Genomic DNA, 19,166 nt, shown 5'->3' on the forward strand with positions numbered 1-19,166 from the left:
TAAATCCTTGAAATAAAACAGGAAGTGGAGAGGGAAACTGTTAACATGAGCAGTTTAATGGTACTTTTTTGTCATGTGCCTAGATGCAGTGAGATTTTGTTTGCATAAAATTTGGTAAAATCTCACTGTACAAAAGCACAATTATAACCAAGTACAGGCGTGTACGAATAGTAGATTACACTGAGGTAGTAAACGTCGCCATATTTCTGGCACCGTCTTATATCCTTCAAGTTTCAAAGTTCTTAAAAATGTAAAGTTTTAACTTGGCCTTTTGGGCCTGTTGTCCTGACAGCAGTATTGTGTCAGAGTTGCAGGTGTTGGCCTGGTCTGGCAATGATGCCTGTGTTCTACACGACTGATCTGTCACTCTGTGTCACTTGTAACCTGCGTCTGAACAACGTGACCGTCTGACCTCTCTGAGGTCTTCAGTGGAGCCTGATCCATGCGATTTCCCCCGACTGCTGCCCACTCCACGGACACATTCACCCATGGACGTGATGTCCCTCAACTCCCACAGCCACCACTCCGACAGGTGTGGCAGGGCACCTCCTGCAGCACACCACAGCATCCCCAGAAAGTCTCTGAGGGCATGAGAGGGACAAGCCCACACCCTGCCAATGATTTTCTCTTCCGTCTGCCGCAATATGTATTATTACCACCTACATACAATTTTTTCAAAACTGCTTATTGAGTCTACTGAGTAGTTCTGGCATTTTCTGTATTTTTTCAGATTTCTAGCATCTCCAGTAATTGGAAAAAACACCCCCAGTGTTGATAGGAAGGAGAGTCTGCCTCTGTCATGCCCCCCAATAAAGATTGTAATGATGTTTTGGGGTTGGAGTTTCAGGTTGAGGTCTCAGTTTGACTCCACAGATTTTCTTTTCATCTATGGTAAATCCTGAGTGCAGTTGATCACCTCTGAATAATTAATTTGGCAGCAAATGTAAAGTGGGGACTGCCAAATTAATGCAGTGAATTGTTTGGACATGAAATCTATAAGAAACAGCAGGGAAAGCAGAATTCATTATATCCTTTAAGAGGGTAGTGGATAAATAATACATTTAAACCAAAATAAATTTAAACTGCTATATCATATAATTAAATCAGATTTTTCTACATTTTATTTTTAACTCAAATAAGAAAGTAATACTCAAATATTTTCAACTGATAAACCATGATGCTCCTGGTTAAAAGCATATGAACTTACATATTATTTAAAATTTACTCTTTGAAATAACACACCGAATTGGTGTGAAGTTAATCACTGAATTATAAAGCTATTTTTTGAGGTGGCATTCTTGTAAGTTGTACAAAAGTATCAAATGCGTTATAAGTTTCTGTGTGAGGAAGGAATAGGGGTCTCGGCCCGAAACGTCACTCATTCCTTCTACCCAGAGGTGCTGCCTGTGCCGCATCTCCACCATTTCTCCAGCATTTTGTGTCTATCTTCGGTGTAAACAGCATCTGCAATTCCCAAATAGAAATGCTTGTTGCTTTTGGAAACAGTTTACAAGACGAAGCATAATAGCCACATGGGAAATTTTACACATAATTTTTAAGTTGTTGAAATCAAGGAAAGCACAGTGTGCTGCTGGTGGACAGCTGCCACACTGCTCCAGTGATCTGCGTTTGATCCTGATCTCTTGTGCTGTCTGTGCAGAGTTTGTCATGACCTGCTGGCTTTCCCCAGATGCTCCAAATTCCTCTGACATCCCAAAGATGTGCTAGTTGTTAGGCTAATTGTCCGCTATAAATTATCCCTCATGTAGATAGCTCAGTGGTTGATGACCATGTGAAAGAGAATAGAGGGAATTGGTGCTCGTGATGGCCCAATTGGTGCAGATTTTGGTTTCAGGAAATATAAAGTATGAGAAGACTTTATTCTGGACTACACTTCTTCCCACCCTGCTTCTCCTACTCCCAATTCCTCTGTCTACGCCGCATCTGTGCCGAAGATGAGGTGTTCCATATCAGGTCATCGGAGATCTCATTCTTTGAGAACGGGGATTCCCCTCTATATCGATGAGGACCTCACTGAGGTCTCCCCGATATCCCGCAGCTCCGATTTTGCTCCCCCTCCCCTCATTTGGACCCTGACAGTTTTCAGGTGAATCACCTGCACCCCCTCCAACCTCATCTACTGTATCTGCTATTCCAGGTTTGAACTCCTGTATGTCGGCGAGACCAAGTGCAGGCTCGGTGATCGTTTCGCTGAACACCTCCACTCAGTCCGCCTAAACCTACCTGATCTCCATGTTGCTCAACATTTTAACTCCCCCTCCCATTCCCACACTGACCTTTCTGTCCTGGACTTCATATTTCGCTTGGCAGCTTACACCCCAGCGATATGAACATTGACTTCTTTAACTTCAAGCTGCCCTTGCTTCCCTTCTCTCTCCATCCCCGCCCCCTTCCCAGTTCTCCGACCAGTCTTATTGTCTCCAACTACATTTTATTTCTGTACCACCACTCCCCTGACATCAGTCTGAAGAAGGGTCTCGACCGGAAACGTCACCCATTCCTTTGCTCCAGAGATGCTGCCTGTCCCACTGAGTCACTCCAGCATTTTGTGTCTATCCCAAAGCATGAGTAGACTTTATATGGGATGAGGCTTTTTATTTTGCACTGAAAGACTGATATTCACTTCAGAGGGTGGTATTTCTTTGCTTAGATATCAGATGACATGAATGGGCTTGTTCTTTGCACCTAAGATAGACACAAAATGTTGGAGTAATTCAGCGGGGACAGGCAGCATCTCTGGATAGAAGGAATGAAATGGAAATCAGTCTGAAGAAGAGTCTCGACCCAAAACGTCACCCATTCCTTCTATCCAGAGAAGCTGTCTGTCCTGCTGTGTTACTTCAGCATTTTGTGTCTATCTTCGGTTTAAACCAGCATCTGCAGTTCCTTTCTACACATGCTGTTTTCGCCTTATGTGTTGACCGCCTTTAGAAACTGCCTGAGTTCGATTGCCGTCTGCAGTGGTCAATAAAAAAATCTATGGTAAATGCAACTTAATAATAATGACTTGTACAAAAACATGTCCTCATGCAATCGTGTGTACAATGGCTTATTGTTAGATGTCGCCCCAATCCAAAATGCTAAGACCCAATGATCTTGTATGATGTGATATCCCCATTTTGTTTGGCGAACCTGCTTGTATAGAGGTAGAAGTATTATCCGTTCTCTTATTGAAGGAGCCAGTAAGTTGTGATGAGCCAGTAAGATGTTGTGAGGGGGTGTAGGGAATGTTGGGGATTGTGGGAAAACTTGGTGGCAAGGGTGCCAGAGAGGATGACATGTTGAAGCTGCTTGTTCAGTGTTTAAACAATGAAGATGAACATTTCCTATGTCTGAATTTCATGTTCTTAACGTTCTTAAATATGTTGGGGTTTTTTAGATCTGAAATGGTCTTGTGCACATTGAGATGCTACTTAGAACCTATCTCCCCAGGGTGGAAATATCATATGCTAGAGGGCATAGTTTAAGGTGAGAGGGGCTAAGGAGATGTGTGAGGCAAGTTTGTTTTTTTAATCTCCCCCCCCACCACACACAAAGTGGTACGTGCTTGGAATGAGCTGCCAGTGATGGTGATGCAAGCAGATGCAATCATGGTGTTTAACTGACATGAAAATGAACAGGCTGGACACAGGAATACAGACAATTGTAGAACAATGGGATTAGTTTAGATTCGCATCAGTGAAGGCGCAGACATTGTGGCTGAAGGACCTGTTCCTGCGATGTAGTTTTCTGTTATAAAAATCAGTGTTTTGAACAACTGTACCATAAGCTGACAATTTTACCTGAAATGTAATACCTAAAGACCATCTTTGACGTGAATTAGAAACAATCATACACAATATTAAAAAAAAGTAAACGATTTGCTGCACTGAGCCTCTTTTGCATTAGAGAAATTATTACTCATTCTTAATTGAACATAGCACGCGCTATATTGATGTCATCACGATTTATAGGGTGGTGTGGGTGGATTTCTGAGTTCTGTTCAATATCTCACGCTGAATCGTTGTGCACATACATAATGGGAAGTATTTTTAATGCTGCCAACAGTACAGCTTGGAACCATTTTAACGGCAACTTAATTTAGAGAAAACATAGAGCAGTACAGCCAGGAACAGGCCCTCCTGCCCACGATGTCCGTGCCGAACATGATGTCAAGTTAAACTAATCTCATCTGCTTACATAAGAAGCACGTCCCTCCATTCCCTACATATCTATGTGCTTATCTATGTCTAATTGTAGTCCTGTGGGTCTGTGTCCAAGATGGCTGCCGTGAAGAGAGAGTGGACGCTGGCGCGCTTTGGCTGCCGCTGCTCTCTCTTCACACTGTGTTTTTGATTTTCTGTTTTTGGATTGAATTCTGTTTTTAATTTGTGTCTCTATTACTTGTTATATTCCGATTATATGTTATTCCGATTACTATGTAAGGTGTCCTTGAGATGTCTGAAAGGCGCCCATTAAATAAAATTTATTATTATTATTATTATCTAAAAGCCTCATAAATGCAATTACTAAATCTGCGTCCGCCACCATTCCTCTCAACATTTCCTGGCACCCACAACTGTGTTTTAAAAAAAAAACTTGCCCCACACATCTCCTTTAAATTTTGCCCCCCCTCACCTTAAACCTGTACCCTTTAGTCTTTGACATATCCATCCTGGGAAAGGGGTTCTGACTGTCTACCCTATCCATGTCTCTCATAATTGTATATACTTCTATCGGGTCTCCCCTCAACCTCCAACAGAGAAAACAATCTAAGTTTGTCGAACCTCTCCTTATAGCTAACACCCCTAAGTTCTCATAAAGCTGCAGAAAACTAGCCTGAGATCTACGCATTTGTGTTCCCGAGCTGCTATCACATCCTTACTCCAACCACACTTTCTCATGTTGCATGCAGTGTTTATTAATTGCCCTTGGGATGAGAGTAATGCTGTAAAAGCCAGATTTGTTGCTTATCCTTCGCAATTTGAGTAGTTGGCGGTGCATTTTTTTCCAGGAGATGTTGTATTCCTTGTGGTCATGATGCTCTGCGATATTAAGTGCCCCGGGATTCTGACCTTCCATTGACCATTAAAGCCAGTATGCCCAGTCAGAATGGCATAATTAAATAGTTGTGGTTCCTGGTGGGAAGTTGGTTTTAAAGTAAGGTGAGCAGTTGCATTTCAAGTGGCACCTTTCATTGGCACAGGCTGCTGATATTTGTATGCCTGTGCGATTGCTTAGCAAGGAAAGCCACCCATATTACAAACTTCTTTTTCCAAAACAAATATTGTTGACCCCGCATAAGTAGTTACACCTCGAGTCAGAAATATGATCCTTCAAATCATTCTTTTCTCTTAAATAGGAATTAAAAAAACGATTTATCTTGCTAATTTGACTTTTTTGATAATTTGATCGTTTTGATAATTTGACATCAGGGTGTCCCAAAATACTTTTTAGTCACTTCTGAGATGGTTGTCGTATTGGAAATGTGTTATTTGGTTATCCTCTATTTTCCAGAAAGGCTATCAGCCAGCTTTCCTATCTATTTCAGTGAAAGAACAGTTCCATAAATAATCTTAAGTATGTTGCTGTCATATATGAGTGACTAATATTCTAAGGTACGTTGTCCAAAGCACAGTTATAAGTTATTCTTTACAAAAGTTATTCTTTACTATCAGTTTGCCTACCGCAAGAACAGGAGTACGGAGGATGCCATCTCAACGGCACTTCACTCCGCCTTCTCCCACCTCGACAACAGAAACACTTACGTAAGAATGCTGTTCATCGATTACAGCTCAGCATTCAACACCATTATACCCTCTAAACTGATCACCAAACTCGGTAACCTGGGCATCGACCCCTCCCTCTGCAACTGGATACTGGACTTTCTAACCAACAGACCCCAGTCTGTTAGGTTAGACAAGCACACCTCTTCAACCCTCACCCTGAACACCGGCGTCCCACGGGGCTGTGTGCTGAGCCCCCTCCTCTACTCCCTCTTCACCTACGACTGTACACCTGTACATGATACTAACACCATCATCAAGTATGCAGATGATACAACGGTGATTGGCCTCATCAGCAACAACGATGAGTCGGCCTATAGGGAGGAGGTCCAGCTCCTAGCAGCATGGTGCGCTGACAACAACCTGGTCCTTAACTCCAAGAAGACCAAGGAGCTCATTGTAGACTTCAGGAAGTCTAGGGGCGGCACGCACACCCCCATCCACATCAACGGGACGGAAGATCTCGGGAAAAACCCACGCAGGTCAAGGGGAGAACGTACAATTTCTGTCCAGACAAGCACCAGGATCAAACCCAGGTCTCTGGCGCTGTAAACATAGAAACATAGAAATTAGGTGCAGGAGTAGGCCATTCGGCCCTTCGAGCCTGCACCGCCATTCAATATGATCATGGCTGATCATCCAACTCAGTATCCCGTACCTGCCTTCTCTCCATACCCTCTGATCCCCTTAGCCACAAGGGCCACATCTAACTCCCTCTTAAATATAGCCAATGAACTGGCCTCGACTACCCTCTGTGGCAGGGAGTTCCAGAGATTCACCACTCTCTGTGTGAAAAAAGTTCTTCTCATCTCGGTTTTAAAGGATTTCCCCCTTACCCTTAAGCTGTGACCCCTTGTCCTGGACTTCCCCAACATCGGGAGCAATCTTCCTGCATCTAGCCTGTCCAACCCCTTAAGAATTTTGTACGTTTCTATAAGATCCCCTCTCAATCTCCTAAATTCTAGAGAGTATAAACCAAGTCTATCCAGTCTTTCTTCATAAGACAGTCCTGACATCCCAGGAATCAGTCTGGTGAACCTTCTCTGCACTCCCTCTATGGCAATAATGTCCTTCCTCAGATTTGGAGACCAAAACTGAACGCAATACTCCAGGTGTGGTCTCACCAAGACCCTGTACAACTGCAGTAGAACCTCCCTGCTCCTATACTCAAATCCTTTTGCTATGAAAGCTAACATACCATTCGCTTTCTTCACTGCCTGCTGCACCTGCATGCCCACTTTCAATGACTGGTGTACCATGACACCCAGGTCTCGCTGCATCTCCCCTTTTCCTAGTCGGCCACCATTTAGATAATAGTCTGCTTTCCTGTTTTTGCCACCAAAATGGATAACCTCACATTTATCCACATTATACTGCATCTGCCAAACATTTGCCCACTCACCCAGCCTATCCAAGTCACCTTGCAGTCTCCTAGCATCCTCCTCACAGCTAACACTGCCCCCCAGCTTAGTGTCATCCGCAAACTTGGAGATATTGCCTTCAATTCCCTCATCCAGATCATTAATATATATTGTAAATAGCTGGGGTCCCAGCACTGAGCCTTGCGGTACCCCACTAGTCACTGCCTGCCATTGTGAAAAGGACCCGTTTACTCCTACTCTTTGCTTCCTGTTTGCCAGCCAGTTCTCTATCCACATCAATACTGAACCCCCAATGCCGTGTGCTTTAAGTTTGTAAACTAATCTCTTATGTGGGACCTAAGGCAGTAAATCTACAGCTATTCCACCGTGCCGCCTGAGTCATTGGAGATATGCTGTATTTTCTCTGTCCCCTGAAGAAGTAGACGTACTGGTGTGTCGCCTTAGCTGTTGCTTCATTTTGGTTGGTCCATGACAAATTGTTGGTGATATTTACGTCAAGGAACTTGAAACTCAACCATTTCCACTTTGACACCATTGATGCTGATTGGGGCATGTACACCACACCATGTTTCCTGAAGTCAATAACTAGTTTTGTCGTCATGTTGATGTTGAGGGAGAGATTGTTGTCCTGGTATGATGTTACTAAGCTCTTTATTTACTCCATCTCATCGTTGTTCGTGATCCGGCCCACCGCAGTCGTATCATATGCAAACTTGCAGATGAAGTTAGAGTCAGATTTGGCCACACTCTTATGAGTGTATACAGAGTATAGTAAGGGACTGAGAACGCATCCTTGCGGGCAATCAGTGTTGAAAAATGTTGCGGAGGTTGTGTTCTTACCTCTCTAAATGTGTAATTCTGGATGGGATTATGGGATTTAAGGTGGAATTGTAGTAAAAAAAAAAAATAGGAGTCCAGTGTAGGTATCCTTGTTGTCTAGTTGTTCCAGAGATGAGTTTACATAGAAAATAGGTGCAGGAGTAGGCCATTCGGCCCATGGAGCCGGCACCGCCATTGAATATGATCATGGCTGATCATCGAAAATCAATACCCCGTTCCTGCTTTCTCCCCATGTCCATTGATTCTGTTAGTCCCAAGAGCTATATCTAACTCTCTCTTGACTACATCACAAGTTTAGTGCTAGAGAGATGGCATCTGCTGTGGACATGTTGCGACAGTAGGCAAACTGCTGTGGATCAGGGCCTCTGGGAGGCTGGAGTTAACATGTGCCATCACCTGTCTCTCAAAGCATTTCATGACTGGATTTGTGTAAAATGGGATGAGGTTTAATTACATTTTTTTTAATTGATGTAATTGTCAAAGGTTAAATTAGTTTTATTGCAGGTGTGTTTCAGAAATTATTTGGAAGAGTAAATCTAGACCGGTCCTCGTAGGTCCAGTGCATTGAACATCACTTCTGTCCCTGATTTTATTTTAAGACAAAACGCCATTCCCTCTAATTCCAGAATCGTGCTTTCTCTTGTCAACTCTGATGATATGTGAAGGGAGATGTAAATCATAGTGCTCACGTGACCTCGCTATGCTAACTTGCTCAGAGCTGATTACTGTTTGCCCTTGGGAGTTATCTTGATTAACCTAATTCATGAGAAATTACATCAATTGAACATTTTTAGTGGTTTGTTCTTAATATGCTTGAACAGTTTCCTTTCCCACATTTGCAAATAGTAACCATTTATTTTAATGCACTCATCAAATCCTAGAGGGAAATGCTGGTAGAATATCTTCTATTCCGTTAACCCAAGAAAGCTCATGTTATTTAATTCATTTGTTTAATAATTGTTGACTGGGTGGTTCCCTATACTATCACAGAGAGCTATCTTGTGCTATCACGCAGTTAACAAACTTTTCATATGCTGGGGATGAATTTCCGATCTTCCAGTCTAACCTGTTGTGACTTGCACTTTTTTGAATCTGCACTTTCTCTGTAACTGCAGCATGATATTCTGCACTTTTTATTTTCTCCTTTGAATTAACTATTGTACTCTTTTATGTTATGATTAGTTTGGATAGCACAAAACATTTTTTCACTGTTGGTACACCCGAGAATAAGAAACCAATACCAAGTGTACGTGCTAGTACATTGTCTTCACAATTTTAGAGTTTGAATAAAGCTCCATATACTTTTCACCTGTCGTCAGTAGTTTCTCTCTAATACATGTGAGAATTCGGCATTGGAATTTAAACCTAGTATCAGTAAAAGTTCGGTATCTATCGGGTGCGTAATGCAGTTGTGAAAGAGTGTTAGATATTTGGCTCTCCTTAAAAAATTTAAGCTTTCCGCCATACCCTTTTATGAAGATGATTTTTGCGGAGAAAAATATGTGACAAACATATGGTGTTGCATTTGCATATGGTTTTTATATGAGAGTATGTGTAAAAATATTACTACCATTTTATGGAACAAATGGGTTACAATAAATCATCATGATGAAAATCAACAAATTCTTAAAGGTGTGGCCACTGTATAATTTTTCTCTCCCATTTTTCCACTCCTGAATGAAAACATTCTTTCATTTCTCCTGTTCATGGGTGGAAAAGACAGCCATCACAAGGAAAAGAGAGGGGGGGAGGAGAGAGAGAGAGAGAGAGAGAGAGAGAGAGAGAGAGAGAGAGAGAGAAGGGGGACAGAGAGAGGTGGGGGAGAGAGAGAGAGAGATGAGTAAAGATTGAATTAGAAGCTGCTGTCTCGATCATCAAAAGAAAATCATCTGCTAGAGACAGAATTTTTTTTTCTATGCTCAAGAGTTGAAGTTGTCTTCCAGTAATAGAGTAACCCTTTTTTCATGTGCGCATGGTGAAGTTTTATGAGGATAAACAAAAGTTTATGGAATTGACAAAAAGACACATAGTGCTGGAGTAACTCAGCGGGTCAGGCAGTATCTCTGGAGAACATGGATAGGTGACATTTCTGGTCGGGACTAGAGGAATTGTCTTTGTCACACCATGATCATTGAAGCTCTCATTGAGTAACTTTGAAGTTACTCAATGAGAGTCTGAAGAATGGTCTCGCCCCGAAACGTCACCCATTCCTTCTGTCCAGAGAGTCCCACTGAGTTACTTCTGCATTTTGTGTCTATCTTTGTTCATCTCTTTGTTTGAATGATGAAAGTGCTCAAGACTGGAAATATTTGCAGTAATAGAGTAACTCATTTTTTTGCAGGTTATGAGTGTATATAAGATTTGAGCGGAGACCCTTAGTGTGGGATGGCTGCACGGCCATACCCTTATGATAGTAATTCTAGTGACCCGGAAAATTGGGATCGTCGATCTTACAACAGACCTCGCAGACTCTATAAGCACTCCAGGTCAGTGACTGATTCTAAATGCTATGCTTTTGGAGTTTGGCATGTTCCTTCAGAATTTGCATGCTTGTTTAATGGAGTCATGGGCATTGTTGTAATGTGGTCGTAGTCAAACAGCACAGAAACAGGCCCTTCGGCCCACTGAACTCATCCATGCCGTTCAAGATGCCTCATCTAAGTTAGTCCTATTAGGCCACATCTGGCCTCATCTTCTAATCCTTTCGTATCCATGTTACTGTCCAAATGTCTTTTCAATGTTGTTATTGTACCTACCTCAACTTCTTCCTCTGGTAGCTTGTTCCTCATACCCATCACCCTTTGTGTTTTGATCTTGATGAATTGCTCTGGGAGAATGATATTTCATAGTCTGAGTGCAAATGAGAATTTATAGCCCTTTTTGTACTATTTTGAAAGAACTTTATCAATTAATATTCACTCCAGAAGTCGAAAAGACCACTTGCCTATTAAGCAAGTGCTGTGCTATTTGCTATTTACTAACATCTGATTTGTTTGCAATGCAGCATTTGTGTGACTTATTGATTTTGCAATGGGTTTACAGCCTGGCTGAGTGTTCAGCAAAGTTTTTGTAATTGTGTGCTTCAACTCTCTCATTATGGGAGTTTTGCTCAAGAATGTTTGCTGTTGGAGAGGGTGAAAAATATTCCAATTTTATTCTAAATTATTTGTCTATTAACCTGTAATTGTAATCAGGATGTATCCAATCAGTTTTGATTTTTTTTTCTCTAATGGGCTGGATCCCAGTTATCATTTTTTCTCATTTTCCATCTAGAGCCCATGTAACTTACTCCACCCATCTGACAATCAAACTTTCTCCTGTATCCACCTATCACTTTCCATGCTTTGTCCTGCCCTCTGTTTTCCAGGCCTCTCCACCCTACTACTATCCATCTGAAGAAGGGTCCCTACATGAAAGGTCATCTGTCCGTTCTGTCCACGTTATTGCCTGAGTAGAGGAACCTGCATCTGAGTTCTTAATGCCAGAGAAGGCATTAAAGCTACCTTGTCGCTGTAACATTCTGCACAATACACCTCATCAATCATGCCTGCACTGATTCTTCAAAATAGCTACCCAATTTACTCATGTAGCACCGCAGTAACTCCAGAAACCTGCAAATCAATCATCTTTAACAATATTTTCAATTATCTTTTGAATTTTCCTCAGAGATATGATTGCACTACACATTTTGCTAGCGAATACCAGATATTAATGACATTACAAAGGAAAACAAATCCCCATTTTCTTTTTTCTTTCCATTGACTTTAAGTGTATATCTTCTGGTTAGTGATCTACTCCTCAGAACAAACCTTTTCTTTCTACTTTGTCAAGATTACTCATAATTTTGACTTCCAGTAACATTGTTCAAAAGAGGGGAAAGTCTAGCTTTGCCCTTTTCTAATGCAACACTGATATCATCCTGATGAATCTCACTATATTCTCCAAGGCCTCGGCGTGCTTTTATAAGCGTGTGTCCAGTGGTGTATGTTTTAGTTTAGCCGAGTGCTATCCAGAGACCTTGATGTCACTTTTACTAATTCAGCATTCCAGGAAGTCTGTGCAACATTTCTTAAAATTGGTTAACTTCTCAGAATCAATAAAAAATACTCAGTTTCTTCAATGGCAAAGTCTAAATAATTCTCAGTCATCCTGGAGGTCCTGGATTTTAATGTGTGGCATTCTTGTTGTTGTTCTCTAATAATGTAAGCTTTTACCATTCTTCACCTCTATCTGGATAAGGTACCCCTCATTAAAGTAAAAATTCATCATAGGATAATTTTTGTATTTTATGGGGAGGACTTTTAATTTGCAGTTTGCTTCCTTCACGACATGACTCTTGAGTTCATTTCAAAATCTTGCAGCTCAATCAATCAATTAGGCTCCATAAACTTTGCAACTTGCATCTGCCCAACTGCTAACACTTCATTCCCTACTATAGTTTAGCTGCTGTTAATTAGCTCGGGATTCACCTGTCCATGAATTTCATTGACTTTGTCCTTCAACAGGACCCTCACTTTCTTCTACGGTATTCTTTTGGTATTTGTTTTCATTTGAAGGATGTTGGTAACACTGCCACTGGTGGTTTTTGTTGTGCTTGATGAAGTGATATAGCTAGCCTCTCGAACAGTTGAAGTTTAGTTTAAAGATACAGCATGGAAACAAGCCCTTCTGACCACTGTGTATGTGCCAATTGATCACCCATTGACACTAATTCTATGTTATCCCATTTTCTCGTCCAATTAGGGGCAATTAATCTAAAAACCTGCGTCTCTTTGCGATATGGGAGGATATAGGGGTATTGGAGGAAAGTGCTGAAAGTCACATGTCTTTGGGATATGGGAGGTCGGAGAAAACCTACATGGTCACGGGGAGAACATGCAAACTCCACACAGGCAGTGGAGGCCAATTCATTGCATGTTTTCAAGAGAGAGCTAGATTTAGCTCAGGGCTAAAGGAATCAAGGGATATGGGGGGGAAAAGCAGAATCGAAGGACTGATTTTAGATGATCAGCCATGATCATATTGAATGGCGATGCTGGCTCGAAGGGCCGAATGGCCTACTCCTGCACCTAATTGTTCTATGTTTCACAGGCAGCACCTGAGGTCATGATCAAACTAGGTCTCGGGCGCTCTGAGATGCCCCTTAAGCTGATAGGTAGGCCGTTCCAGGAATTTGACTCCGTGACATTGCCCTTCGACAAGCTGGGAGGTGGTGTAGGTGGCAGTGGTACCGGCAGGGTGAAGGTTAGGGGTGCGGCATTCTATGCTGCTGATGTCCATGTTCTTCTAGTTATTAGAATTTATGGGTGCTGTTGTCAGAGAATCCAAGTTACAGCAGTCATTACCTTGGCGTGGTTCCATCTTTACTCATGTTTACAGGTTTTTGTGTCTTGACGTTTTTAGTCTGTCCAGTGTTGGACATTACTGGACCACAAGACTGTTGCCCTCCCACCCTTGCTTCCCAGCATATGGACCTGGTTGAGAACTGCACTGAATTAATTTTCCATGTTTGCTTCTTACCACAATCTTTCCTAATCTGCAGCAGTTTTGTCTCCTAATACCACAGTGTTTTATACAATTACCTTGTGTACGAAACTTCTTCACGGTATCAGTCCTTATTTTGGCCTTAAACCTCACCCCCTCCTCTGATTGTTGCTTAAGTGAATGACTTTGTCTCTTGTCCCTCCACTAATAGAATATCTTCAGCAACATGGTCTTCCCATGTCTGGATTCTTTATTAGTCCCTCCACCTTTTAAGGCTGTATATCTGAATATCTTCTGCTTTGGCTCAGTTATATTTGATTACGTCACTGGCATGTTGTGGACAGTTTTACGTTAACGGAGCAGGGTAAATAAATGCATTTTTAATTTTACCATTTGTTTCCTCTAATCATGTACAATTTGTGTTCCTGGTTGTACCCACAGCTCCCTGCTGGAGTTCATTGGGCAGCATTTAGTTTCCTAAACTTACCCTTTTGTGTGCGGTATGAACAGACCACGTGATGGTTGTTGGAGGTCAACCATCCATCTTCAGTTGTTTAAGGTCAGACGTGGAGATGTTCACTGTTGATTAGACCATGTTCAATTTACTTGCTGCTACTTCAAAGATAACGCAGTCCATGTATACATCACAAAACCGGGTCCGTGATGGGGCATGGGCTGATAAGTGGCAAATGACACGTACCATCTCCAACAAGAGTGAATCTAACCACCTCTGTGTAACCTTGTGTGACATTGCAGCCAATGAATCCTCCTTCACCATCAATATTTTGGAGATTAGTTTTGACCAAAATCACAAATTGAACCAACCACTTAATTTCTGTGCAGGATGGAGGCTAGGTATTTGCAGCAATAGATTCACATTTTAACGCCTCAAATGATTTGCACCATCTACGAGACACCAGGGATGTTGTTGAGTACATTAACCTGATTGAATGTGCACATTTCCACTGATAGATGGAAAATGGGGAGAGTAGGACAAATGGCGATCAGTGACTGATCTGACTTCCTCTACTATTTCTGCCTATTCCCCAGAATGTTTGTTTTCCGTACAATCATAAATATGTTGATATTAGACTTGACTATATTCAATGACTCCTGTAAAGCTGCAGCATGTGAGGATTTCATTGTTCCAGTTTATATTTGGTGCATATGCCAAATAAACACTCTTGGCTCCACAGCTCTCCAGATAGGTTAATTCCAAAGATTCACCATACTCTGACAGATAAAATTATCCGATATCCCTATCTTATTTGAGTGTCCTATTATTCTGAAACTATTCCCGCTAGTTCAAGACTCGTCCATCAGGAGAATCATTCCCAGATCATTCCTTGTCAAGTTCCCCCTTTATCTTGCAGTTAAAGAGATCACAGCTCTGAATTTCAAATATAGGTTTCATCTGCTGTTTTGTAAGGCAAACCATTGATTCCAGAAATAAACAGCATTCTTTGAAATAGCACAATGCAAGTACAGGTACACCACCGATTATCCGGCAATCTTGGTTCCAGAACCTTGCCGGATTATCTGTTTTTGCCAGACCAGAGCTCACATAATAATAATTCATAATAATGAAGAAGGGTCTGAAGAAGGGTTTCAGCCCGAAACGTTGCTTATTTCCTTCACTCCATAGATGCTGCCTCAACTGCTGAGTTACTCCAGCATTTTTGTCTACCTTCGATTTTCCAGCATCTGCAGTTCCTTCTTAAACATCATAATAATAATGTTGGTTGTTGTCCTAGCTCGACATGTTGGCTTATCCAGCGAACAAGAAGGGAGATGCAAGAGCAAAGTCACCGGCGCACAACTTAAAGTAAAAGCGCACAGCAAACTGAGCTCGGCTGTTGGTCAGGGACGGCTTTGCTGCGCTCTCTGTCTGACCCCGAGCCGGGCCCACTGACTTGATCTCGAAAACGGGCAACTCCCAGCCCTGAGGCTCATACAAAGTTGCAATACAGGAACACTCTGCTTCCATCAACCTTTCACCTGAATGGGATATCACAGTCCTCCACCCGACATTTGCAACAATGTTGCCATCATACAACACTTACTCCAGCTCCTTGCAGGACAGGAGGGGGAGGGTGAATATGTATTGCAATTGGGGAAGTGCAATTGCAATTGTTTTTAAGTCCCAGGCAGAGGAGTGCTGGAATCTTATGTTTGGCAACGGATTGAGTTGGGGGACCATGTTCAACCAACAGGTTGAGTTGGGGGCTACGGGTTAATGGTGCAATATTGCGTTGGGTAACGGGTTGCGTTGGGAGACCAGGCCTCCCTGTATGACAGGGATCCTACGGGTTGGTCTAGTGTATTTAGAACATTTTGGGATTGTCCTTAATGGTACTTGCCAGAGCTATCTCCTGGCCCCTTTTTGCCCTTCTGATCTCTTTTTTCAGTTTACTCCTTAGTTCCTGAAATTACTCCAGTGTTGCACTTGATCCCAGCTGCCTCTACCATGCATTCTTCTTGCTTTTGACCAACGCCTCAATTTCCCTCGTCAGTCAAGCTTCCTTACGTTTGCCTGCTTTGCCCTTCACTCTAACACATCCTGAGCTTTTGTCAGCACACTTTCAAAATCATCCCACTTGGCCGATGTACCTTTCCCCTCAAATAACCTGCTCCAGTCAACTTGAGGGAGACCGTCTCTCATATCCTCAATGTTGGCCTTACCCCAGTTGAGCATTTTATACGTGGACCCTCTCTGTCCCAATCCATAACTATCTTGAACCTAATCGAACTGTGGCCACTGGTCCTCCACAAACACTTCATTAACGTTCCCTTCCCAATTTCCCAATACTAGATCCAGCATTGCCCTCTCACATGTGGGGGCCTCTGCATACTGCTTAAGAAAACTCTCCTGAACACTTTGAGGAATTGCACCCCATTTAAACCACATTCTGATTTTCCCAGTCTATATTGGGAAAGTTAAAATCCCCTACTACTACAACTTTATTTAACTGGCTGTCTGCAATCTCCTGGCATATTTGTTCTTCTAATTCCCGTTGACTATTCGGGGGTCTGTAGTACACTGCCAACAAGGTGATCATCCCTTTCTTGTTCCTCAGCTCCACCCATATAGCCTCAGTAGCCGCACCTTCTGTAATGTCACCTCTGATCACTGCTGTGGCATCCTCCTCAACCAACAATGCAACCCCGCCCTCCTCTTTTTCGTATTCGTATTCAAATTTATTGTCATTGTCTCAATTAGAGACAACGAAATGAATTTTCCTTACAGGCAGTATCATAAAAATAAATAAATAATAAATAATAAAACATATTAAAAATAAAATTGAATTAAAAAAAAGAAAAGCACAAACACAGAAAGTCCACGACACAACATAACACAGTGGCACCAAGGTGAGGAAGGCACCATAGTCCAGCCAGCCTCCCCTCCGATCTTCCCAGATGTTCATCCGTGGTTTGGGCCTTCCGAGCACCTGTCTCTCCTGAAGCACCTGTACCACAAAACATTGAGTTGCCAGTCCTGCCCATCCTATAACCAGGTTTCAGTCATGGCTACAACATCCCAGTCACCCGTACCTATCCATGCCCGAAGCACATCTGCCTTACCCGTCAGGTCCCTTGCATTAAACTAAGTGCAGTTTAAACCAACCGTCCTTCCTTGCTCTCCGCCTTTCACCTGCCTATTGTTTCCACTAACCTTTCCCACATCACCCTCCATACCAATTTCTCCATACCAATCCCTGATCCTCTATCTTCCTGTTCTTACCTTACCTAGCACGAGGTACTGGAAGCAATCCTGAGAAGTCTTGCTTTTCAGTCTTTTACACAATTCCGTAAACTCGTGTGTTGCAGAACCTCCTTCCTGTTCCCACCTGTATCGTTTGTGCCAGCATGCACAACAACCTCCGGCTGCTCCCCCTCATACTTGAAGATGCCCTGCAGCTGCTCCGAGACATCCTGGACCCTGGCACCAGGGAGGCAACACACCATCCTGGAGTCTCGCCTACTGCCACAGAATCTCCTGTCCGCACCTCTGACTATCGAGCCTCCCACCACTATGGCTCTGCCTGGCGTCACTCTTCCCCGGTGAGCCTCAGCACCAGAGTTAGGATCACAGCCACAGACTCAAAATTGTGTCGTCCGCTCCAACAGCTCCCAAGAGGGTGTACCTGTTTTCAATAGGTACAGCCACTGGGGGCTCCTGCACTCCAGGTTTACTGCGGTCACGGTGGCGCAGCTGTAGAGTTGCTGCCTGACAGCGAATGCAGCGCCGGAGACCCGGGTTCGAGCCTGAGTATGGGAGATGTCTGTACGGAGTTTGTACATTTGCCGCGTGGGTTTTCTCCGAGATCTTCGGTTTCCTCCCACACTCCAAAGATGTACAGGTTTGTAGGTTAATTGGCTTGGTAAATGTAAATATTGTCCCTAGTGGGTGTAGGATAATGTTAATGAGCGGAGATCGCTGGTCGGCGCGGACCTGGTGGGCCGAAGGGCCTGTTTCCGTGCTGTATCTCTTCACTAAACTACTTCTCTTCCTCGTTGCCATCCACCTTCGCTCTTCTTGTAGCCTCGGTGTGACAACCTCACTGTAGGTCCTGTCTAGGAAACTCTCGGTTTCCCGGATGGTCCTGAGGTCATCTAGCTGCTGCTCCAGTTCCCTAACACAGTCCTTCAGGAGCTGCACCTGGATACAATTTCTGCAGGTGTAGTTGTCAGAGGCACCAGCAGTGTCCCTGACTTTCCACATCTTGCAAGAGAGATACTAACAACTTGCCTGTCATTACTTCAGTGGGCAAAATCACGAATTACAAATGAGACACACTCAGAGTTGAGTGAAATCTATTCCCTTCTCTGCTGCCGATAGCCTCCTTCTGCACTGCAATATGTCACAAGTTTAAATATCGGACACATGCAGAACCGATTCAAGTGTAGCCTCCTTGCCTCAGCCTCCTCGCCTTGTTTCTGCCTTATGCCATAATCTCCAGGGACTCTCATTCATATCTTTATCTTCAGTTTGGGCTTTTTCAATAGAATCATGCCCTGCCTTCCATGATCTGAAAATGTGTTTATCTGCTGCTTGTGTCCAAACTAGAATCAACCCGTCACCCATAACCCTGTGATTGCACTGCTGCACTGCTCCCTGGAACGTGGCAACCTCTACAAGCTTTTCCAGAAGAGGATCTTTTGTACTCATGTATTGTATGATTTGACTGGACACCACATAGAATAAGCTTTTCGCTGTCTCTTTGTACACAAGACAATAATTTAAATGACTAATATCTGAACAAATTCTCCAACGTGCTCATAGAAACATAGAAACATAGAAATTAGGTGCAGGAGTAGGCCATTCGGCCCTTCGAGCCTGCACCGCCATTCAATATGATCATGGCTGATCATCCAACTCAGTATCCCGTACCTGCCTTCTCTCCATACCCTCTGATCCCCTTAGCCACAAGGGCCACATTTAACTCCCTCTTAAATATAGCCAATGAACTGGCCTCGACTACCCTCTGTGGCAGGGAGTTCCAGAGATTCACCACTCTCTGTGTGAAAAAAGTTCTTCTCATCTCGGTTTTAAAGGATTTCCCCCTTATCCTTAAGCTGTGACCCCTTGTCCTGGACTTCCCCAACATCGGGAGCAATCTTCCTGCATCTAGCCTGTCCAACCCCTTAAGAATTTTGTAAGTTTCTATAAGAT

General features: G+C 43.0%; 1 protein-coding gene across 2 annotated transcripts in view; it reads left to right on the top strand.

Annotated features, from left to right (window-relative positions):
• Window positions 1-19,166, top strand: part of btbd10 (BTB domain containing 10) — a 66,138-nt gene that overhangs the window by 3,031 nt on the left and 43,941 nt on the right. Inside the window, exon 2 of one of the 2 annotated variants that reach the window (XM_033038824.1) lies at window positions 10,350-10,494. The exons of the other annotated variant lie outside the window; for it this stretch is intronic. Within the exon in view, the coding sequence (XP_032894715.1) occupies window positions 10,394-10,494 (101 nt within the window). The 5' untranslated portion in view covers window positions 10,350-10,393. The remainder of the gene's footprint in view (window positions 1-10,349; window positions 10,495-19,166) is intronic. 2 annotated transcript variants of the gene reach the window in all.

This window comes from Amblyraja radiata, chromosome 20, assembly GCF_010909765.2.
Source record: "Amblyraja radiata isolate CabotCenter1 chromosome 20, sAmbRad1.1.pri, whole genome shotgun sequence".
In the NCBI taxonomy this organism is placed as follows: domain Eukaryota; kingdom Metazoa; phylum Chordata; class Chondrichthyes; order Rajiformes; family Rajidae; genus Amblyraja; species Amblyraja radiata.